Source organism: Rana temporaria, chromosome 4, assembly GCF_905171775.1.
Source record: "Rana temporaria chromosome 4, aRanTem1.1, whole genome shotgun sequence".
Lineage (NCBI taxonomy): Eukaryota > Metazoa > Chordata > Amphibia > Anura > Ranidae > Rana > Rana temporaria.
The window spans coordinates 307800103-307825241 of NC_053492.1; the positions used below are offsets into that span (position 1 = coordinate 307800103).

At 40.6% G+C, this 25139-nt stretch overlaps 1 protein-coding gene across 1 annotated transcript in view; it reads left to right on the forward strand.

Moving 5' to 3' along the window:
• The window catches only part of HIVEP2 (HIVEP zinc finger 2), a 300890-nt gene extending 276291 nt beyond the window's left edge, over positions 1–24599 (forward strand). Inside the window, exons 8-11 of the mRNA XM_040350578.1 lie at positions 3592–3767; positions 12650–12751; positions 17578–18458; positions 23732–24599. Of these exons, the coding sequence (XP_040206512.1) occupies positions 3592–3767; positions 12650–12751; positions 17578–18458; positions 23732–24517 (1945 nt within the window). The 3' untranslated portion in view covers positions 24518–24599. The remainder of the gene's footprint in view (positions 1–3591; positions 3768–12649; positions 12752–17577; positions 18459–23731) is intronic.
• Positions 24600–25139: the final 540 nt, after the last annotated feature.

The following is a 25139-nucleotide window of genomic DNA, read 5'->3' on the forward strand; positions in this document are numbered from 1 at the left end:
CATTACAATAAATAAAAACTTTTTTTTTTTTTAAATACACAAGTTTCGTATTGCTTGCTAGTCAAAGAGAAAATGAAATATGTTTTTTTTCATAGTTCCTAACCTCTATCCTATCGCCCAACTATTACCTAACAGTGGCTTCATAGTTGTGGGATGGTTAGGCAGAATTAGTCATGGCCTTCCTTTGAGTCTCCCACACTGATGACAGCATTGTTGCAGCTATATTGCCATCTATCTGTAGCATGAAGTAATGCCTGGCTGGTTTTCAAGTTTTAGATATAATTTTCACGAATACACACACATGCGCAAAAACAGTGCTATCCACCCATTTCCAAATGGCCCCAACCAACACACTTTGCCAGTGCTTGGGCTCTCAGGGGCTCTCTTAGGCCTCATACACATGACCGAGAAACTCGTTGGAAAAGACACATCATTTTCCTCGACGAGTTCCTTGTTAGGCTTGTCGAGAAACTCGACAGGCTTTCTTTGGATACACACTGTCAAGACCAAATCTCGTCGTTCTCAAACGCGGTGACGTACAACACATACGACGGCAAGGGAAGTTCGATTCCACTGGCACAACCCTTGGGGCTGCTTTTGCTAATCTCATGTTACTGCGTGTTAAGTAAAAGTTTGGTAAGAGACGATTTGCACTTTTCAGTCTGTTACAGCGTGACAAATGTGCTATCTCCATTACAAACGCTACTTTTACCAAAGGTGCGCTACCATCTCATACTTTATTCTGAGCATGCGCGGGTTTCTAAGCATACACACGATTGTGTTTCTCGTCGAAAACCAGCCCGACGAGGAACACAACGAGGAAATTGAGACTCCCGTTGAGGAAAAAGAGAACTTGTTCTCTTTTTTCCTCGTCGAGTTCCTCGACAGTTTTCTCGATTAAAAGCATACACACGACCATTTTCCTCGGCAAAAAATCTCTGCCACCAAGTTTCTTGATGGATTCTGTCGAGGAAAACGGTCATGTGTACGAGGCCTTAGAGCTGGATACCAGTTAAATTAAAAACGCACCAAATAATTTTGCAGTTGGGTTGGTTCGCATATGTAATGGTCCATGCAAGCTTCTAAGCTTAAAGGGCCTTTATTGTGCCACTTTACCCATTTCTTTTTTAAGAGAGGTCTACTTTAAGCATGGATTGGCATGTCTATTGGCATGGACAATGTGCAAAAAATGGATTTAGTGTTTTAAATGATTGTTACGGTGTTCAAGAATTAAAACATGACATACTTTTAAACCATTTTTTGGCATTTTTTTTGTGAAGCCCCTTCTTCAAATGTATTTATTTATTGCTTTAATGCTGTGGAACCCAGTTGCACAGAGGGCCCAGCACTGACTATTCAGCGATTTAGGCAGGTAGTAATAGCAAAGATTTATGTATATTTGAACCACTTGAAAAAAATTCAGTCCTTAGATACATTGCTAAAGTTAGACTAGGATTATTCAATGAATTTGCTATGGTGCCTTTTTACAAACAGTTGGTATGTAACAAATGCAGTGTTTCCCCATTATAGTGGTTATACAGATGTAATGATGCTGAAGTTTTCTTGCATTTAATGAGAAACAGATGTTAGTAATGTGTATGTGCAAAAGTTTTCTTTGGCCTCTCATAGTGAGGGTACATACATGCAGATAGCTTATCTGTTTACTATGCTTAGCATGTACAGCAAAGAAGATATATTTAACTGTATTTTATTTCATGCACATCTTCCGTCCTGGGTAGAGGTCTACAGATGGTGGAGAAATAAAATAGGTCACAATATAGTCAGTTTCTTTCAGTGCTCATCATATGGTCATAACAAACAGTATTTTACAGTTTTTTGTTTTGTGTGACTGATTATGCTATATATATATATATATATATATTTGGAGCACTCAGAATCTGGTGCAGCTGTGCATGGTAGCCAATCAGCTTCTAACTTTAGCTTGTTCAATTAAGCTTTGGCAAACAAAAACTGGAAGCTGATTTCTATATAGAGTTGCACCAGATTTTGCACTCTTTAGTTTTAGTAAATAACCCCATGTTGGTAGTGTGGCCCTGCAAGTATCTCAAGTGATGCTGACCCTACATGTTACCAACATGTAATACAAGGGCCTACCTTATTAGATAAGAATGGAATGGAATATTTAGGTAGGTCCTTACATCACATAGTTATAATACACCTTTACGGAGAATAAAATAAGATTGTACATAACCAGCTATTCCTTTTTCCCAGTTAACCCATTATATCTTATTTATTTTGTTTATGCTCAGGCATGTTGGGTTTTCCCATTATGCATTTTATTCTTTGTTCTCATATACCCAATGTGTTCTCCATAAAAACTATCAGTGGGTATAGAAAAGTGCCCTGTATGCTTCATGTATCATGTAGAAATTTCAGTGGGTACATATCCTTAAATTTTGAGTTCATCAAAATGGTATCATATTTTAATGATTTTTTTATTTTTCCCAGTTTTCTTCAGTCAAACGTGCATTGTTTTCCATGAGGTACATTGGGGGTTGATATAGTAAAGAACCACATACTGTTCCATGAACAAAATGAACATTCACTGAGCTTAAAGGGTCACTAAAGGAATTTTTTTTTTTTAGCTAAATAGCTTCCTTTACCTTACTGCTGTCCTGGTTTTTATGTCCTCATTGTTCGTTTTTGCTTTGATGTTGCTGTAAATCCTCTCTGTTCTGGACACTTTCTGGTTGTCTGTTTCCTGATCACCACAGTACTGGGAGATTTCTCTCTGTGGTGACTAATCAAGGAGGTGTGATTACTGTGTGTAAAACGAAACTGGATTGGTGCTGAGGAGTTTTAGACAAAGTATCACTGCCATCTATTGGCTCACTGCCCTCTATTGGCTCTCTGTACATCAGAGAACCAGCAAACAACAGCAAAAACTAAACTAAACTGCAGGCACATTATATGATTGGTTTTTATCTATTTTTAATCATTTTTAAAAGGAATCAGTTAACTATTATGTCTCTATACCCTGTAAACAGTCATTTCAGCTTAATTTTTTTTTTCCTTTAGTGACCCTTTAATTAATAAGGTGAAACTGTGTATACATTTAATAACCTATTATGTGAAAAAAAAATGTTTGCTTGGACGATTAAAGTGAACCAGTCTCACAATATTTACTAAGCTGAGTGAACATTCACTTTGCAAAGTACATATTCACTTCCATATGTGACTGAAGGCCTTGTAGACCCTTTGCTAGCAAAAGAATAGAAATGTGACCATTGAGGCCTCCAAATTGCTATATAGCTAATCCATATTTAGTAGTTTAATGATCCACTGAACAACATTCTCTGAATTAAATGGTAACTTACATATGTTCAAATGGGTCCACTACACATCATCTGAGTATTATATCTGGGTATAGCAACTTCATTTTTAGATTCTACAAAATAATTTTTCTGCTACAAATGATTAAAGACATAGTAACATGAAAAATACTTGAATTAATGCTGTTTATAATTCACCTAACAAGTAAACGTGATGTGTAAACCACATTTCTAGATGATGGGGACGGAGCGTAAGAAGACACAAATGAATCATTGTTTGTCATCTTGTTGCCAACAGTTTCAAGTCTAATGAAGACTATGTATATGTGAGGGGACGAGGTCGTGGAAAGTACATATGTGAAGAATGTGGTATACGCTGCAAGAAACCAAGCATGCTGAAGAAGCATATCCGCACCCACACAGATGTACGCCCTTACGTGTGCAAGTTGTGCAACTTTGCCTTCAAAACAAAAGGTACTGTCTAATTTTCTGGCCTTAAATGCAAAGCTGGCATAAGTAGCTGAATCAGCTTACAAAAAAAAAAAAGATTGGATGATCATACTGATAAGTAAATCAACCTTAGTTTATAAAAATTAAATTACCAAATTATAACATGTTTAATACACATCAGTCCCCAAATGTCAAAGCAGAAGGATATTAATTCCTATTGGCTACCCTGTTTTACTTTACCCCAAACAATTCTTTAATTCTAAAAAAAGCCATTTGTTACTTCAAGAAGTATAGAAAGAACTTGAGTTCATGTTTTGAAACTATCTGTGCCTATTTCTTCTATACTCTGTGAGGCCTCGTACACACGACCGAGGAACCGGGCGAAACACATCGTTTTCCTCGTCGAGTTCTTGTTAGGCTGTCGAGGAACTCGTCGAGCCAATTTTCTCCATTCCCGTCGAGGAAAAAGAGAACATGCTCTCTTTTTGGCTCGACGAGTTCCTCGACAGTTTCCTCCATGAAAAATGTACACACTCAGCAACAAATCTCTCCCACCAAGTTTCTTGATGGATTCTGCCAAGGAAAACGGTCGTGTGTACGAGGCCTGAGAGTTCTTTTCATTATTTAGTAGTAGTTGGATTAGTCAGACATTATGTACTAATAGTGAACATTCCAGACCAGGACATCTTAACCACCACCATCAAAGACCAGACATCAAAGCAATATTAGTGATCGCACTTTTCCCTACTGAAGTTAAAGGCTAAGTTCACCTTTGCAGAAAAAAAATTTGCATTTACAATTTATTTCCTGCAGGAGACTTAAAAGCATGGCATCCGTGATCAGAAGATCACAAGTGCAATATGGGCTCCTGCAGACATGTTCCCCAGATTTCATCTAGTACCTCTGTGCGGGCTTTCTGTTTGTAAGCCAGAGGACATGTCAGTAGACTACAGTAGTGCTTATCAGCATCTCTGCAGCCCATTGAAAATACACATTTGTCTGCTCCAATGGCAGATGGTACTTTTAGTTTATTCATTCACAGGAATCTGTGAATAAATGACGTGGCTGTGTGGGTGGAGCCCCGCACAGCCGTGCTGTTTTCACAAAGTGACAGCAGGTGCGGGGAGAAGAACCCTCACCCGCTGTCACAGAGAGGGGGGAATCTGGGGGAGAGGGGGCAGGAGGTATTATATTACATGTTACATGTTCCACCCTAAATACAGGTGGAATATGTAACATGTTCCAAACGTGCACTTATCCTTTACAGTAGAACTAAGGCTGCTTTCACACTGGGACGGGGGGCATCGTCGACGATAGCGGCGTTTTAACGACGTTTTTGCAGAGGTATTCGACCGCTAGCGGGGTGCATTTAACCCCCGCTAGCAGCTGAAAAAGGGTTAAAAAACACCCGCAAAGCACCACTGCAGCAGCGCTTTGCCAGTGGTTCCATTCATTTTAATGTGCCGGAGTGGTGGAGGAGCGGTGGAGGATTGGTGTACACACCGCTCCTTCACCACTCCAAAGATGCTGCTAGCAGGAGTTTTTATAACGTCCTGCCAGCACATCGTCTTTGTTTGAAAAAGCGCCTGAAAAAGCCCCAGTGTGAAAGGGGTCTAAAGGTAAAACTTTTTTGGGGGGATAGAGCATGGGTTTAAACCCCTGTCAGTATTTTTTATTTATTTTTTTGATATCTGTGGCCCGTTGGCCAAAATGGGAAGTAAGAGGAAATCCCTGTTTGTCACTAGGGTCATCAGAACTAATGTCCCGATTGGAAGATACCTTCTATTACTGTTATGGGACAACCCAAAATTTGGAAATTATATTCACTTTAACTCTCAATGTTAATGGTAAACAGGACAAATAGAGAGGGTGAGTCTCAGGCAACAATACAAAACCTTACAGGTGTTCTAATCCCTCTCCACTTTATTCAAAACTTAAAAAAAAAATGGTTTTGCCTTTAGTTATATTTTGAGCAATACAACAGGGTCACCTCCCTGCCCTGAGCCTGTGATTGGGCAGTGAAAAAGTAGCAAAATACTGAATAGTAATCCATCGGTGCCCTCTAAGCAGCATGTTTACTGCCAGGATATGTGCATTCACCAGGCCTTCTTGGCTACTAGTGCTTCCACATCTTTATGCATGCAGAGTGCTGCTGTACAGAGGATAACCGGAGGCTTATATAATGTCAGATTCATAAGTAAATACTTTCAGCATTTAAAACAGGTTTTTATGTTTTAGTTAATTATTTGATGTGTTTTAGATCAGTCTGAAGTACAGCTTTTGGCTACATTCTTCTTCTTGACCGCACATAAAGAAACAAGTGGGTTATTTACTAAAACTGCAGTTCAAAATCTGGTGCATAGAAACCAATCAGCTTTCAGGTTTTATTGCCAAAGCTTAACCACAAGCCGACCAGCTGCCGTCATTATGCTGTGTCAGGTTGGCCAAATAGTCGTAGCTGTACGTCGGCCCTTTAAACAGCTATAGCAGGCGCGCATGCCCGCTGCACGGCGGGGGACCCAATGTGTGTGGCCGGCGGTCGCGATGACCGCCGGCGACGCGCGATCGTGGGGACAGGAGCCAGAATGGGGATTTGTGTACACAAATCCCTGTTCTGTCAGGAGAGGAGAGACAGATCGTATGCTCCTACTAAGTAGGAACAGCAATATGTCTCCTCCTCTAGTCAGTCACATCCCCCCACAGTACGAAACTCAAACGAGGAAACACATTTAACCCCTTCCCCACCAGTGACATTTACACCATAATCAGTGCATTGTTATAGCACTGATCGCTGTATAAATGTCACTGGTCCCAAAAATGTGTCAAAAGTGTCCGATCTGTCCACCACAATGTCGCAGCCCTGATAAAATTTGCAGATCGCCGCCATTACTAGTAAAAAAAAATTATAAAAATGCCATAAACCTATACCCTATTTTGTAGACGCTATAACTTTTGCCCAAACCAATCAATATACGCTTACTGTGTTTTTTTTTTATTTATTGGCCTAAACTGATGAAGAAATTTGTTAAAAAAAAAAAAAAGGAGGGGTATTTATTACAGCAAAAACTAAAAAATATATATTTTTTTCAAAATTGACGCTCCTTTTTTGTTTAACCTCCCTGGCGGTATGATTCTTTCAGAAAAAACATGCTGAAAGCGGTACCATTATTTGCAAGGAAATTTGGCGTTTTATATTGTAGGTCTGTAATTTTTAGAAATAACTCACTTAAATCTGACCAAACAAGATTCTAATAGGCATCCCGGGTATGACATTTTTTTAAAAACTAAATTATAAATTATAATATAATAAATAATTATAAATAATTATAACAAATAATAATATAATTATAATAAAAATTATTCAATAATGTAATCAAATAATCAAAATCACTGAAATTTTCTCAGTTGCAGAATTGTCGCTGTCATTATTTTTTTTTTTTTATGACGAATTTCCCCACAAATCGCTATCGCACAATTCTGCAAGTGATTATAATTTATTATCGCTGTTTTCTAGCTGATCTAAAACTATTTTTGACATAAAGGGACACTTTTGGTTGCTATGGACAATCTACAGTTTGCAGGGAGAAAGAAACGTTTTTATTATATAAAATGACATGCATGACACAGGACAGACCACTAGGGACAAGGGGGTGTGTGTTTTTTTTACATACAGTACTGTAATCTATAAGATTACAGTATACTGTATGTAAAGTGTTTGTTTACTTTTTTGAATTTGGCGCCGTTCTCCGCTCCCGTGCGTCGTAACGTCGCAGGGAACGGAGATCGGCGGCACAGGAGGACGCTGTGTGAATCGAGCGAGGTCCCGCTCGCTCACACAGCGCGGTGGCATCGCTGGATCCAGGGACAAGGTGAGTAAACCAAGCCTGTGGATCTAGCGAGGCAAGCCCGAGTCTGACTCGGGGTTTCCGCTCGCAGCAGGAAAATCTAACCCCGAGTCAGACTCGGGAATACCGCCAGGCAGGTTAAGTACACAATGGGGTTTATTTACTAAAACTGGAAAGCGCCAAATCAGGCTCACTTCTGCATAGAAACCAATGAGCTTCTAACCCCAGCTTGTTCAATTAAGCTTTGGTAATAAAACCTGGAAGCTCATTGGTTTCTATGCAGAAGTGAGCCTGATTTTGCGCTTTCCAGTTTTAGTAAATAAACCCCATTGTGTACTTAAAAGTGGGCTATGCCTGTACATCTACATGGATAAAGGCAATATACCGTAATATTTGTTGCTATGATTCTTTAGTACAGAGATTTGCATGCGAGACTTCCAGACTCCTTGTGTAATTCAATTATGATCTGTAGACTGTATAATGCAAACCTGTCTGCAGGGAAGGTGCGGCACAGTCATGACGGGGCAGACAGATGTTTGTGATGCAATTTTGACAATCACAATGTTTGTAACTGTGCTGTTGTGGCCTGCAGTGTGCAGAGAGATGACACAGGCATTATGATAGAGAGGTATGCAAGGAAAAGTGTGCTTTTATGGTCCTTTCAGTGGGACAGTTTCAAGTTTATCAATAATGTAAAGGCCCACAGACTCCCTGGTGGCCCACTTCATCCGTAGCTGCATTAATTATTGATGGAGTCCTGATAGCTAGTGTTCACATACATTCATTTGCAGAGAAAACGACTTCCATTTGATGCCACTGGTCCAGGGATGCTTTTATTAATTGAAGCTGGGATTTGCATTGAAGCCTTTGAAATCAATATTGTCTGTAATAGAAATCTTACATGATGCTGGCTTGGCCTTGCATGTAGTCATTAATTTTTTTCTAATGCACTTGGCTTTTTCTCTCTATATGAGCATCAAGTAATCACCAAAGTATGTACATCTGTTGAGTGCAAAGGTTCTTCCCTGTGGAGCTTACATTGGACACTAACTTACTTGTTCCTTGTTTTTTTGTGATTTTAAACACGTTAGAGGCACGTCATGTGTTTTCCCACCTCTCTGATCTTTTCTTTGCTCTACAAGCTCATTTATTGTTAGTTTGTTCATCTATGACATTTGTTTTTCTTTCTTTTTTAAAAAACGTACGTAAAATAATATTGTGAGAGTTTGTGACTTTTTCGTTGGATTGGATGTTACTTTTTTCCCCACATGTGGTCAGCCTGAACTGTAATAGTGTTGCCTTTGTCAATGTCCCTGACTTTATTTACTGCAGGTGTAGCCATAGACAGGCATATATTTAAGGGGCAGTGAGAGATGAGAAATCTGACTGTTGTCGAAATCTCTACACCTTCTGACTCGCAGGTAGTTCTAACCTAGCTCAAGTGACCATGAAATAATGACTTTTTAACAATAAGTGATTTTCCAACATGCTAAAAAAAACTGTCCAAAATTACTGCAGCGCTAAGTGTGTATTAATACATTTGGACACACAATAAAACTAAACATATAGTGTTGAGAAATTCTGTATCAATTTCTTCTTCCTAGATGAAACAGACCAATATACTAAAGTTGATCCACCCAAAACGTAAAGTCCAATAGCCAAAGGATTGGTATATATATATATATATGTAGAAACATTAAATGTAGAGGGAATAATCTATAGCATTATTTCTTCAATTTCAAACAATTGTTTCTTATTTCAAACAATTCCCACAACCTGTAAAAAAATAACCAGCAACTCACAATCGCTATTAGACTTACAGGGAAATAGGTCTAACAGATAAAATCTAAGTAGAAATAAGCTCATGTAGGAAGAAAATGAATATATAAAAAGTTCTTTATTGAGCAATAAGAATTGAACAAGCAAGAATAAAAACAACAACAGTGTATGTTCAATGCGATTCATCAAAATAGTGCCCTTACAATGTCTATGTGATTCCTCCCAACATTGACCCTATACACATAAATCCTGAAATTATATATATATATATATATATATATATATATATATATACACACACATATATATATATATATGTATATATTAACTTTTAAAAATTAAAGTCCAATATTGTACTTATCCACAAAGTAGTATGGAAGAAGCTGGCAACTGCAGACCAGGGAGTTTAAAATAATGGAAGAACCAATGATCATTTAAAACACTTGCCAAACCTAAATCAGCATGGCTTTACTGAGAGCAGATCATGTCAGACTTACCCCATTGATCATTTTGACTATATCTCAAATGTTTTGGACCCGGTTGGAGCTGTGGACCTAGCCTATCTTGTTTTCAGCAAAGCATTTTATAAAGTTCCACATTTTAAGGGATTTGCTTGTGAGATGTGCAGGTCCAGAATAGGTGAACTGTGACCACACTGTTTACATTTTTACCAGCCAAAAGGTACAAACTGTGCAGGAACAGACCTTTCATTCTGGCAGGCAGGGAAGCAGATTGAAAATGCGTTTTTGACAATAAGGAAAATAACCCGAGGGTGACTGTATGGCAACCCCTGGCTGTCCTGAGGAAGCCTTGCCACCCTGAGCTGTCGCCCACATTGGCTTTGCAAAAATCCAGCCCCAAGTGGCATACAGTGCAAAGAGGGGTTTTCTTTTTGCCAACGACATGAATGACAGGAACTTATCATTATGGAAATATGTCACCTGCTGGTGTCTCCTCAAAATGCTAATTGTTCTTGTCATGCTTTTGTTTTGGCTTCAGTACTTCAAGTCACTGATTTTGAACAAGTATAACGATAAGAAATGTTGACTTTTGCCCGAGTTTCATTTGCAGCTTGCCTGATTCTGGACACAGAAGTGTCAAAGCCAACAACGGCAATCAAAATATTTAGGGAATATACCTTATGACATGTGTACTTTTAGGCCACAAACACAGAGGTGTTTTACTGGTGCTTTTGCCCTAAAAATAGCGCCTGAAAAGCGCCTGTAAACTACTTCTTCTGCAGCCCCAGTGTAAAAGCGTGAGTGCTTTCACACTGGGGTGGTGAGCTTGCAGGACAGGAAAAAAGTCATGCAAGCAGCATCTTTGGGGCGGTGCTGCAGCGCTGTATTTAGCGCCCCTAAACCACCCCAGCCATTGAAATCAATGGCCAGCGCCGCCAAAGCACCATGCAAAACGTTTCGGCAGTGGTGCTCGTAAGCCTTTTTCGGCTGCTAGTGGGGGTTAAAAGCACCCTGCTAGTGGCCGAAAAGTGCAGCTAAAATGTTGGTAAAGTAGACAGTGCCTCAGTGTGAAAGTGCTCTAAGGGGGAAACACACACACAGCATCCACTGTAACATAGATCGACAGGAGTGGATGGACAGGTGCTGTTCAGATCTATAGAATATACTGTCCATCATAAAGAATTAGAAAGGAGCCACTCCCGAAACAGATGCTTTGGATCAGTTAACATTTCTGTGTATTTTGAGAAAAATATACTTTTGCAGTAGGTCCTACAAGAGTTAAATGCTTGTTAACTCTAGGAGGTAAAGGAATAGGCTGTAATTCTTGGCAAGGCTTTCTCCATGCTGTGCAACCACTCCCCCAAATAGTCTTCTCTTTAAAACTCCACCCAGCGGTCACACTGTGACATCATTACACACAATGCAGGACCAACAGTCCTGTATTGTTTTTGAGGTCAACAAGAACCTGCCCACAACCTGCAGCATCTGAAAAAGGAGGAGGGTGCTAAAAGACTGCCAGAGCAAGAAAGAAGGTAGGTATTACAGATTATTTCTGAAGTCCCAGACCTAATGAGCATCTTTTCGGCATGAGTTCAGCTGTAGTAAACCCATTACTGACAGATAATGTGCAGTCTGGCTAAAGGTGCCCATTGCTGCTCAATTATGGCCAAAAATAAATACAGCCACATGTATTTGAAATCCTCAAACAACTGCTTCTATTATTTCCTGCCCAATCTTTATGATTACTGTGTATACTCGAGTATAAGCTGACCCGAATATAAGCTGAGGCACCTGATTTTACCACAAAAAAATGGCAAAACGTATTGACTTGAGTAAAAGCCTAGGGTGTCCATTTGCATGCCTCACTGTGCCTCACTTTGCCTCACTGTGTCCATGTGCATGCCTCACTGTGTCCATGCCTCACTGTGTCCATTCCTCACTGTGCCCATGCCTCACTGTGTCCATGCCTCACTGTGCCCATGCCTCACTGTGCCCATGTCTCACTGTGCCCATGCCTCACTGTGTCCATGACTAGACTGACCATTAACATGGGAGTCTATAGAAGGGTTGCCCGGCTTTGAAAAAACAGTGCTGCCCAGCCGCAGGTCCCCCAGACAACAAACTTTGCACACTTGTAAAGGAGAAATGGGGCTACATGTGTACCAGGGGACTTAAGACCGGCCGGTACCGGGTCCCCAAAGTCACCGGAGAAATTACCATTTAACATGGGAGTCTATGGAAGGGGTGGCCGGCTTTGAAAATCGGTGCTCCCCGGCCGTAGGTCCCCGGACAACAAACTTTGCACACTTGTAGAGGAAGAGTGGACCTACGGCCAGGAGATCAGGTGCAAAAAGGTGACTCAAGTATAAGCAGAGGGAGGCATTTTCAGCACAAAAAAAGTTTATTTGTTTAATTTATACTTTTTTGTCTCTGAAATATCATGTTTCTGCACAATAAGAGAGGTCTAAAGGGATTGCAGGCCTTGTGTGCCAGAGCAGGGCAGGTTTCCCTGCCAGTTGTGCCTCTTTTGCTATGATTTCTTTGGGTTTTGCTCTACAGTATCAGCACCCTTAACCCTATAGTATTCATTCTGAGTATTTACTAAGTGAATTTGATATTTAAAAAGGGCTTATTGTACATATTTTGTACTTATTGTACATATTTTGTAATATTATTCCTATCAAATCAACTGTAACGTAAAAAGAATGTAATCCAAAAATGATTTGGGCAACTATCTGGATTTAGAATTATATGAACAACCTGTAAAGCCTTTTTTTTTATTCTGCTGCTAGCTGAAACTATATTACTTGTCTTGTTATAGGAAATCTGACAAAACATATGAAGTCGAAGGCCCACATGAAGAAGTGCCTGGAGCTTGGAGTAGCAATGACATCTGTAGATGATGCAGAAACAGAAGAGTCAGGTACGTCACCAGTTAATTTTGGTTCCTGGGTGTCTGTGTAAGAAGATAAATCGCCCACACTACTGCCTAGCATCGAAGGATAAATTTAGACAGCAAATCTGTGTGCCTGTGTGCTTATTAATTCAAAAGGATGCCAGCACTTGAAAACGTGTTCTAATAACAGAGCTGAAGCCTCGTACACACGGCCGAGGAACTCGACGTGCCAAACACATCGAGTTCCTCGGCCAGTTCAGCCCTGAAGCCGCCGAGGAGCTCGGCGGGACGAGAGCTCCCATAGAACAACGAGGAAATAGAGAACATGTTCTCTATTTCCTCGCCGAGCTCCTCGTCGGCTTCCTCGGCCGAAAGTGTACACACGGCCGGGTTTCTCGGCAGAATTCAGCCAGAAACTCGGTCGGAAGCTGAATTCTGCCGAGGAAACTGGTCGTGTGTACGGGGCCTGAGACTTCAATGATGAGAAATGTCTCTAATATGTCATAAATCTGTTATTATATTTGTTGGAAGATGAAATCTTCAAATGTGTTCCTTAACATAAAGACCTGTCTTGGGAGAAACATAGAGGTTGCTATTGTGAACTTCCTTCTGAAAAATGCTAGTTGCCTGGCTACCATGCTAACCCTCTTACCTCAGCTTACAAATCACCAAAGTCAGAGTAAACTTATAAACCACGATCTACTTTGTATACCTAGTCAATGACTCCTACCTGGAGGTTTGGCACGATAACCAAGTAATAAATATACAAAGGCACCTGCTCAATTTGTGATCCAAACAACAAAGTTGCCTTCCTTATAGTGAAAACTATATAAATATTGAACAAAAAATAGGAACTTTAAATGAACTTAGAAAGTCCATAAATAAATGTAGTACATCCCACACTAAACAAATGCGTAATCTTCTATATTCTGGTGAATAATTCCCCAATGGAACACTAAATGCCACCACCAGTGTGAGAAGTGCACACTCAGAGCCGGTTCACACTGGGGCGACTGACGAGTTGCGTCCCATTCAATGCAATGGAACCGTTCTAAAAGGAGCGATGCAAGTCGCTCCGACTTAGAAAAAGCTTCTTGCACGACTTCGGGGGCGGCTCGGGGCGACCTGCATTGACTTCTATACAGAAGTCGTTTTGCAGAGTCGCCCCCGAAGTCGCGCCGCGTAAGTGTGAACTGGCTTTCACCGTCACTTCAGTGACCTTTAAATTAAGATCAACAAGCGCTTTGGGGTAATTAATGAGTCTTCCAATTTGATCGTAACCTCTCTTTTAGATCCTCCAATGGTATTCTAAATGTGTTATCCTAAGGATATCACCACAATGGACCAAAAAAATGCTATAGTGTAGCGTAGTATTTTATTGTACCAAATTGATATTGTAACAAATAATATATTGCACACACGTATTTCCATGCCCTGACTCTGCACCAGTGTATACAGCCTCACAGGTATTGTTTCCCCTTTCGGGATTTTTGTGCGTTCCACCAACAGAAAGTGCAAGCCGGATGTGACATCAATGTAGAGCCGGATGTGACGACACTTGTGGGGCTTCCAACTAGTTTCGCAAACTGTGTCCTCAGGAAAGCGGTTTGCAAAACTAGTCAGAAGCCCCACAGGTGTTGTCACTTCCGGCTCTACATTGATGTCACGTCTGGCCCAAACTTCCTGTCGGTGAAATGCTCGCCAATCCCAGGAGGGGAAAGCGGCAGTGCACGATACCTGCAAGGATGTATACACTTGTGCCAGAAATAAGTTAGAGCAAAAAATTATTTGTTATCATAGTGATATATTTTATGGATCTTGATCATGTGACTGTGTTTCACACTGTAGATTGGGCATGCAGCTTAGCTAACTTGATATGTTTCCTTCTGGTGCTTTGAATTAATAGGACTCATTTTTCAAACAATGTCATTGCATACAAAGTGAAGTTATCTTGTTTGCTCATGTAGCCTGTTTGACAGGACAAGATTCACAATGAAAACAAAGAGCCATCATTGTTGCTATCCTGTTTAAAGAATATAACATTGTTTTTTTCTTATCCTTTTGTTTCAATACATAATGAAGTATGAATTACCAACAGGCTCATTCGTTGTGTTTTCACCTAAACTGACCAGCGAGGCATTTAATGTTTTTTTTTTGTCATTGTTACAGTAATAACATAGCTATAAAGTAAGCTTTGTGTAATAAAGAAGTAGATAATATTGAGCATTTCTTGCTTTGTAAACATAATTGCTGTCTTATTGGGGTCGGCTAAAGCCAGCCATAGATGGATTGAATCTATCAATGAGCAGGCTGATCGTTACCAAGTCGCTCCATTGATCAGCCAGCATGTTGTATTTCTAGCATGAGATTATTGCCAGCGGCTATCTCGGCCAGTTTAGCAGGGAGCGGCTGAGATTTGCTCTATCTATGGGCAGACTGATCGTTACCAAGTCGCTCCATTGATCAGCCAGCATGTTGGATTTTTAGCATGAGATTATTGCCAGCGGCTATAGCCACTAGCAGTAATCACTGTGTTATCCCAATAGGGATGGCTTCCCAGGTCCCCCCTCCTTCCCTGGGAGAACACAATATGGGGGAATTGAGACTTTCTTTCCTGAAACCCTGCTAAACCACTTTACCACCGGGCTAATTTTGGCACTTCTCTCCTTCATGTAAAAATCACAATTGTTTTGCTAGAAAATTAATCAGAACCCCCAAACATTATATATTTTTTTTAGCAGACACCCTAGGTAATAAAATGGCGGTCGTTGCAACTTTTTTTCTCGCACAGTATTTGCGCAATAATTTTTCAAACGCCTTTTTTTGGGAAAAAAAATGGTTTCAAGAATTAAAAAATAACAAAACAGTAAAGTTAGCCCAATTTTTTTGTATAATGTGAAAGATGATGTTACGCCGAGTAAATAAATACCTAACATGTCACGCTTTAAAATTGCGCGCATTCATGGAATGGCTCCAAACTTCGGTACTTAAAAATCTCCATAGGTGATGCTTTAACATTTTTTACAGGTTACAATTTTCGAGTTTCAGAGGAGGTCTAGTCCTAGAATTGTTGCACACGCTCTAACGCACGCAACGATACCTCACTTGTGGGGTTTGAACAGCGTTTACATATGTGGGCAGGACCTGCATGCTTGTTCGCTTCTGCGCGCGAGATAACGGGGACAGGGGCATTTTGAAAAAAAACATGTTTAATTTTATTTTTATTTTACTTAATTTTTTTTTATTTTTACACTTTTTTTTTTACATTTTTTTTTTATTCCTATTACAAGGAATGTAAACATCCCTTGTAATAGGAATCAGTATGACAGGTCCTCTTTATGGAGAGATGTGGGGTCAATAAGACCCCACATCTCTCCTCCAGGCCTACAAGCATGAAATCAATGAAAAAAAATCACTGATCACATGCCGACAGCCGCGATTGCGACTTTGTTTACTTCCAGGTACCGGGCGTGACGTCATAACGTCGTGCCCGGTCCTCCGACGGTCATAGAGATGACTGTGACCATCTGGTCACCAGTCATCTCTATGGTTCTGCAGCGAGTGCCGGCCGATTAGCCCTCCGGGCCCCCGATGGCACGGGAGAGCCCGGAGAAGCACCGGATGGCGGCGGGAGGGGGGGGACGTCCCCTCCCGCTGCCTATAAGAACGATCAAGCGGTGGAACCGCCACTTTGATCATTCTTATGGTGCAGAGAATAGGTGGCTGAAGAGAAGGATATCTGAATGATGCCTGTAGCTGCAGGCATCATTCAGATATCACCGCACAAACCCAGGGACGTCCTCGGTGGTCAAGAGGTTAAGACTGTTTTCCTATCCTAAAGAATGTATTTCAAATTCCCTTTTACTAAAGGTTGACCATACAGATAGATAAAGGAATTCATACTGTTTGTAGTTGTTATGGGCACAGTATATTTTTAGGCTTCAGTATATTTCAGTATATGTTCTGTATATTTTTAGGCTCACATGAATATACTGTGCAAATATGTATAGCAGCTTTCATTTTTTTGCCTGTTTCAAAAAAAATTGTCGTGGCGATGCAATGTTTTTTGATGCATTGCGGCCCCAGAACCTGGATGGATTGTCATAATGAAGGACTTTTGAGCTCTGAAACAGAATGTATACCCATCCCTTCAAAGGCCAAAGTGTATTTGACATATGCAGAAAGACAATTATTCTAAGCAAAAAAAAAATACTTCAAATAAGAACACTTTTTTGACTGGCCTAGGCAATGCTCAGATCTCATCCTAATATAAATACTGTATATTAACCTGAAATAAGAGGTCCTGCACAAAATCCAGCCAGCATTTCTGTATTAAAGCAATTCTTCAAGGCTGAGTAGGCTGACATCCTTCCACAGCATTGTGAAAGTTGGTGAATTAGAGGATTTAAGTGAATAATATAAAGTGCAGGTATTTTTCACATAGTGGTGGTTGGATTTTAAAAGTTTGTTAATTCAGGAAATTATTTAGAAAGATTCTGTCACTGGGTGGGGGAGGGGAGCAAACTGATGCATGTGTGAATTACAGGCATTTGACATAACCATGTTGGCCTCCCAAATCTTGTCACAGCCGAATGCTACTATTTTTACATGCAAAGCCCTGATACTTCAAGGTAGTATTGGTGCATGCCCTGTATATTCACTTCATTCCCTGCAGCAGTTTTCCTCCACTAGCAGAGTCTCTTTAAATATTTATTAAGGGTGCTATTTATCTAATTTGAGATTTTGGCTGTATTAATCAAAATTCATGTTTAATGCATATTATAAGGGTGAAAATGGTTAAATTTTATTTTAACAGCCAGCACACCAAAAACTTAAATGTCTTTTTATTTCAGGAAACATTGAAGAAATGCAAAAAGAAACAGAAAAGAGCAACATATCTATTGATCACCAGTTTTCTGATGCTGAGGAAACAGATGGTGAAGATGGAGATGACAATGAAGATGAAGATGATGAGGATGAAGAATTTGATGAGATCCAGGGAGATGTAACACCAAAAAGCAGGTCAAGGAGTACTAGTCCTCAGCCTCCCAGATTTTCAACGCTCTCTGTAACTGCTTCATCAACATCCCACAGGGCATCACCAGAAGGTTCTATGGGACACTCACCCTTAATGAGCTACTTGTCCACCATGCCAAGTATACAAGTTACACATCTCATGAATGCAGCTATGAGTGGGGACTCACAGATGGTGGATTATCAAAAGCTTTTCCTTACTAGCCGAGATCACGACCGGGACAAAATGGATATGCCTGGTAGCATGGATGAAGACTATATGCTTACTTCAGAACCCAGTTCATCTCCTAGAGATTTCTCATCTTGTAGCCGTTATTCCTCCCCGGGATATGATTCTTCACCCTGCAGAGATAATTCACCAAAGAGGTACCTGTCATTAAGGGGGGATTTATCTCCAAGAAGGCACTTATCACCACGTAGAGATGCTTCTCCCATGAGACATCTGTCACCCAGGAAAGACGCTGCATTAAGGAGAGAGTTGTCACCTCGAAGGGATGTATCACCAAGACGTCATATTTCACCATTACGGCCAATGTCCCCTGGGAAAGATATGTCCCCCGGAAGAGACCTTTCCCCACGGAGAGAGAGAAAATATATGGCCACATTTAGAGCACTTTCCCCAAGAAGACGTTTACATCATAACACAAGTTTGCCAATGAGTCATTATTTGCACTCAGAGTCCGGATTACTTGGCCACGGCGTAAGTGTAATTTTGCTTATTTTATTATTTCAATATTTTTCCAATAATGCTGCTGTTGATGTATGCTAATTAGGAAAAGTTATTTCCAAGAATCACAGAAATGAACTATTCTGGATTTAAAGGATACATTTAGGGAGGACTAAGGGCCAAAAAAAGAAATCTTCAAAGAGGATCAATCGGTCAATTATAAACAGCTTTATTATAGTATATTTAATAAAAATAGAACATGAAAAATTGCAAAAACCTCTGCAAAAAGTTAAAAAAGACAACGTTGTCAAAACCATTGGTGCAAGTGACTGCAGATAGATTATGATGTGGTTTAACCACAGTTGGCCAGTCTATGACTTCAATGGTAGTACAGGGCCAGATGGGATGTGGAGTCAATCAGTGGTGCATTTGCTCTGAAGATGTGTTCATGAGCGAAACATGGTTGCATGGTGTTTTAACCCCTGTGACATCCATTCCTAGACCAGACCCTGCAGACTCCCACACCCAAGTTATCTACCTGTGGGCCGACACTGCACATACAGAGCAGCACAAAACGAAGAGTGCTCTGGTGGACTACCTCCATGTGGATTCTGTCCATGAGGCATTAGGAGCATTCAGCATGGCTTGGGAGTGGTGAGATCGCACTGACTTACTTTGTGTATACTGTCCATAGGACACCTACTCACCCACATGTAGCCGGCTTCCTAGCAAGACACACGGCTCCTATCTGCACCTGTCGACCAGCTTACAGTCCAGCTTTACACAGTCAGGTTAGCGGTTCGGCTACCATTCAGTATATCGGTGCGCAGCCTCCATTCAGCCTTTACCTGTACCTATGGCTGTACTATGCAAATGCACCACTGATTGACTCTGTTTCAGCGGACATAGCCATCCATACATCCCTCATATACTCCACATCACATCTAGCCCTGCACTACCGTTAAAGTCACAAACTGGCCAACTGTGGTTAAATATACTATAATAAAGCTGTTTATAATTGACCGATCGATCTTCTCTGAAGATTTCTTTTTTGGGCCCTTAGTCCTCCTTAAATATATTCTCCTATATCTAGAGGATCACGCTACTGCACACTCGGTGTTATAATTGTTTGGGGATGATCTGACTGTGTATGGGGCGATGGTGCCTGAGTTATGCCGCGTATACACACTCAAAATTTCAGACCGTGTGTAGGCTCTATCGGACATTTGCTGTCGGAATTTCCGACAACAAAAATTTGAGAGCTGGTTCTCAAATTTTCCGACAACAAAATCTGTTCTCGTAAATTCCGATACATAATTCTGATACACAAAATTCCACGCGTGCTCGCTCTGAATCAAGTACGAGACGGAAGCGCCCCTGTCTGGTAAAACTACCATTCGTAATGGTGAAAGCACATTCATCACGCTGTAACGGACTGAAAAGCACAAGGCTGAAAAGCGCAAATTTGCTTATAACCAAACTTCTACTAACACGACAGGTATTGAACTTCCCTTTAATAGTGCCGTTGTATGTGTTGTACATGACCGTGTTCTTGGCGATCAGAGTTTTCGACAACATTTGTGCGACCGTGTGTATGCAAGACAAGTTTGAGCCAACATCTGTCGGAAAAAATCCACGGTATTGTTGTCGGAATGTCCCATTGTTTGTAAGCGGCAATAGAGTTTGAGGTATCTGATTCCTTATAGGATACTCTCCTTTGTCTCCAGCTGAGGTGATGACACTGTGATTTTTATCTTTTTCTTTATGTATACTTTAGGGGATACATGCAGATTTAGTGCACTTATCTTTAGTTGGCCCCCTCCCTGTGCTAATTATATTATAAATAGAATATATTTATAACACTGCCTTATGAAGATCTTCACTCTACAACATTTCCAGGTCTGTACAACCTTAAATCTTTCCAGTTGATCACTACACCCTAATCACATGCATGCCCCCGATCTTCATGCATTTGAGGGTACATCCATGTCAACAGTTTAATGGGCTGCAGATAGGCCAAGGAAATAGAGTTTAAAGTGGTTGTAAACCATTTACAACCACTTTTTGCTACAGGTAAGCCTATAATAAGGCTTACCTGTAGCTACCCCAGATATCTCCTAAACCTGCACGGTTTAGGAGATATCACCTGTCCCCTGATCGACACATGCTCACTGGCACGTACATTCTGTTGCTTCAGTGAGTGTGCCGCTACCGACGGCTCCCGTGCACATGCGTGGGAGTGATGCCATTGCGGCTCCGACCAATTACAGCGATGGAGCCCACAATACCCGGCAGCAACACCGGGAGTGATGTCGCCGGCCGGAGGAGGTAGGAGGACCGCTGTGGGGGCTTCGATGTAATGTAAGTAATTCATAATGAGCTAGTATGCTAGCCACTTTAAGCCAACCATGTGCGACTGCACATTAGCCTACTGGATGGGTTTCAGGAAAGCCTATGTAGCACTGGGCAAGCCACACAGTGTAAATATCTTGAGGGAAAACATTGATAAGAAAAAAAAAACATGACTGAAGCAGTAAAAAATAGTCCTGTATAAAAACAAGTATTTTGGAGTTGTTGCGCATAATTACAAACAGAATTAAAGCTGCAACTTTACTTAGCACAAAAACAGAAATATAGCAAGTCTTCAGAAAGTTGCTGTGGGGACCTTGAACTCTTCTTGAATTGTCATGGTAAACAAAAACATATATTGTACTCCAAATAACACCCAAACTTTTTCAGTCTTATGCCTTGTACACACGATAGGAATTTCTGATGGACTAAAATCTGATGGAATGTTTCATCAGAATTCTGATCAAGCTGTCTTCCATCAGTCTTGCATACACACTGTTAGGCCCCGTACACGCGTCCGAGGAACTCGACGGGCAAAACTCATCATTTTGCTTGTCGAGTTCTGTGTGAAGCCGCCAAGGATTTTGGCGAGCCAACTTTCCTCATTGAACAACGAGGAAATAGAGAACATGTTCTCTATTTGGCTCGACGAGGAACTCGTCGCCTTCCTCGGCCGAAAGTGTACACACGGCCAGGTTTCTCGGCAGAATTCAGCTCCGATCGAGTTTCTGGCTGAATTCTGCCGAGAAACTCGGTCGTGTGTACGGGGCCTCAGACAAAATTCCGACCTACACTACGATGAACCGAGAAAAATTAAGTTCAATGCTCCCGAGTATGTGTCGACTTGATTCTGAGCATGCATAGGAATTTTCTCAGACAGAGTTCCACACAGACGATCGGAATTTCCCATAGGATTTTATTCCAAAATGTAAAACATGTTCTGTTTTTTTACTCTGATGGAAAAAAATCCTATGGGCCCACACACGATAAGAATGTCTGATGAAAAAATTCCATCAGACTGTTTTCATCAGAAATTCTTATTGTGTGTACAAGGCATCAGATGTATTTACTCTGGGACTACTATTAGGATGTGTTTCTGGGATTCTGGTGCACATAACCTTTCAGAGCCGGTTCACACTGGGGCGACCTGGGATCCGACTTCAAGTCGCCCCAAGTTGCCCCAAGTCGCGCGGTCGAGAAAATGAATGGGAGCCGTCTTAATGTACACTACTGAAGTCGCTCCGACTTCAGAAAAGGTTCCTGTACTACTTCAATCCGACTTCTAGGCAATTTGTACCCATTGATTTCAATGGAAGTCGCCTCAGAAGTCGGATTACTGTCTTAACTGAAGCAACAATATAGGAAGATAACATACATTTCTCAGGCAAACCCCTCCCTCCCTTACACAGAGCTGATTGTTGTTTGATTGGCCACTGGAAAAGCCTCCTGTCCTGGAGGCGACTTGAAGTTGCCTTGTACTGTCCTGGAGGCAACTTGAAGTTGCCTTGTAAGTTGCCTGATGATTCATACTCAAGTCATGTCCAAGTTGCCTCCCAAAGTCATGCTAGAAGTCGTGTTGTTTGTAACAGTTTAAAAAACAGATAATGAATTGCTTTTTTGTTAGCAGTTTACTAATTTATGTTTTTGGCCTTTCTACATAGCACTGTTTGTTCCCATGGTAGAAATAGTGCATCTCATTCATTAGGTAATTCTGTCACACATATGGACAATGCAAATTGACCATATGATGAAACAAATAACAAGCATGAAATATTACCTTCTTGGAACATTTCATATTAAAATGTAGACTAGTACATATTAAGGCTGTAAACCTCGGTGGAAGAAAAAAACAAAAAATCAATCCCTGCAAGACAAAGGCAAAATGAGCTAGTATGCATTGCATACTAACTCATTATGAAATGCTTACCTTAGAACTATGCCCTGGATCGGCGTCAGCCCTCCGAGTACAGGGCGGACATCTTCCATCCGAGTTACTTCCGGGTTTGCGGCTCCGGCGCTGTGATTTGCCGGAGCCGCGATGACATCACTCTTTAGATCTTCTGGTCATTTTGATACATGGTCTCACTGAATTTTACTTCTGGTTATAGATTTCTCTGTAATTTTTCTTTATTTGAATGGCAAAGGTTTGTGACAGGTTTAGTTAAAACTTAGGTCAAACATTGAACTACCTAAATACCTTTTTTTATGCTCCTAGTAACATTCACACTTGCATATCATGTTCATAGATGAGGAAACTGTAACTAGCCGATTCCCCCAACTCCAGCTACCTAAAACCTTTGCCAAATAACTATTACAGAGAGCTGTTGACCAGGAGTTGTCTGTTGTTACCCACAGATCTTAAAATGGTTGCTGTATCCATCCAAAGCTGTCACGATGGGCTGATGGCCATTCCAAGTCTAGGTGCTGGCCCTGTTAACTAGAGTCAATCATGCTGATATGGTTGTATAACTAATAGGTGCTTTCACACTGGGGCGGTGCGCTTGCGGGGCGTTAGAAAAAGTCCTGCAGGCAGCATCTATGGGGCGGTTTGGGAGCGTTGTATACAGCGCTCCCAAATTGCCCCTGCCCATTGCAATGAATGGACAGCGCTTCAGAAGCGTTTTTAACCCCTTCTTCAACCGCTAGCGGGGGGGTTAAAAGCGCCCACTAGTGGCCGAAAAGCACTGCTTAAACAGCAGTAAAGCGTCGCTAAAACGAGTGACGCTTTATTGCTAACCCATTCAATAGGCAAATTAATTTCTGCTTTTCAAGTAGCAAAGAAGTTTATTAATCAGAGTTTAATTTTGGACTTTGGTTTTGGAAATCATGTATTGCACAGGAAAAAGTTTTTTTTTTTGTCTTTTATTCGATTTTGTGTTAAAGTTTAATAGCATTTTACATTGGTAAAGAATACAATATTTTGCCATATTATAAACTGTTCTTGTCTTTGCTTATAGAATTTACGAAAAATCTGGCCACAGTTCTCATATGTAGACCCACATCCAGAAGATCTTCCTGGACACCAAAGCTTTGGCCAAGACCCTGATGGCCACAAAGACTATATTTTCAGTCACCTTCCATTGCACTCACAACAGCAGATACGAGCACCTTTACCTATGATCCCAATAGGTGGGATTCAAATAATTAGTTCTAATTCTGCAATCCAAGCCAGTCCTTCTACAACTACACCCCTGCACCTGAGAAGTTCAGATGAGAAGACTATTTCAGTGTCCTGTATCCCACTGCACCTTGATAAACATTCTTCTCCTGATATTCCTCCCAGAGAATCTGGAGCTTCCCCTACTCTCTTACCTTCACCGGGGCAAAGCCCGTCAGATGAAAGTTCACAGCCTACTGAGAGGGAGCAAGAGGAAAATATACGCACTTGCACAAAAGCCATTGCTTGCCTGAGGATTGCTGCAGAGGAAGGTCAACCGCTGAAGCGGGACCAACTGTCTCGTCCTCCTGAGCCCAATCAAAAAACATTAGAAAGTGCACAGTTTAGCATTAGACACTTTAGTGGACTTGAAGGGGGCATGTCTCTTGCATGCTCCTCAGCCACCCCAGTTGACTTGCACAGAGAAAAAGACAGTTTTGGTACATCACAGTCTACGCAAGCTCATTCCAAATTCTACAGTAAGACCATGGACTTGACAAAATTAGGATTCCATGGCAGGAAAGAAGAGCCATCAAGCACACAGAACGTAAAGGACTCTTCCCCTGAATCCAGCAACCTGCAATGATTTGAATGGGCATGTAGACTATATTAAAGAATACCTTTTTTTTTCTTGTACAAAACATAGCATGTCTGATGTGCGTTACAGTTATTGTTCTTGAAAGTACTTTTATTATATAAAAAAACATATATATATATATATATATATATATATATATATATATATATATATATATATATATATATATATATATATATATATATACATATATATATATATACACACACACATATGTATATACTGTATCTTTACAAATAAGTCATCATGAGCCTGACCAAAATGAAACTTTAAACTCTTGTATTGGGTCTGGTACTTTTAATTGTACAGATGTTTGTGCCTTTTTCTTTACTTTGCTTATATTCTTATAAGCATTTTAGCAGTACCCTGTATATATTTTAGAATTTGTGTATCTGCTTTGTAATAATTGTAATTTCATTATTTTTTGGACACTTTGGTCTAAATGTACAAAGTTAAAAATAGCATCAATATATATGTGAGGTTGCACTAAAACATATTTTTATATGATTGAAATTCAACAGCTTTTATGTACAGCTCCAATCCTGTAATACTAATATTTATTTACTTTGTTTCATAAATTGTACATTTTTTTTCTTATTGTTGTGAACTG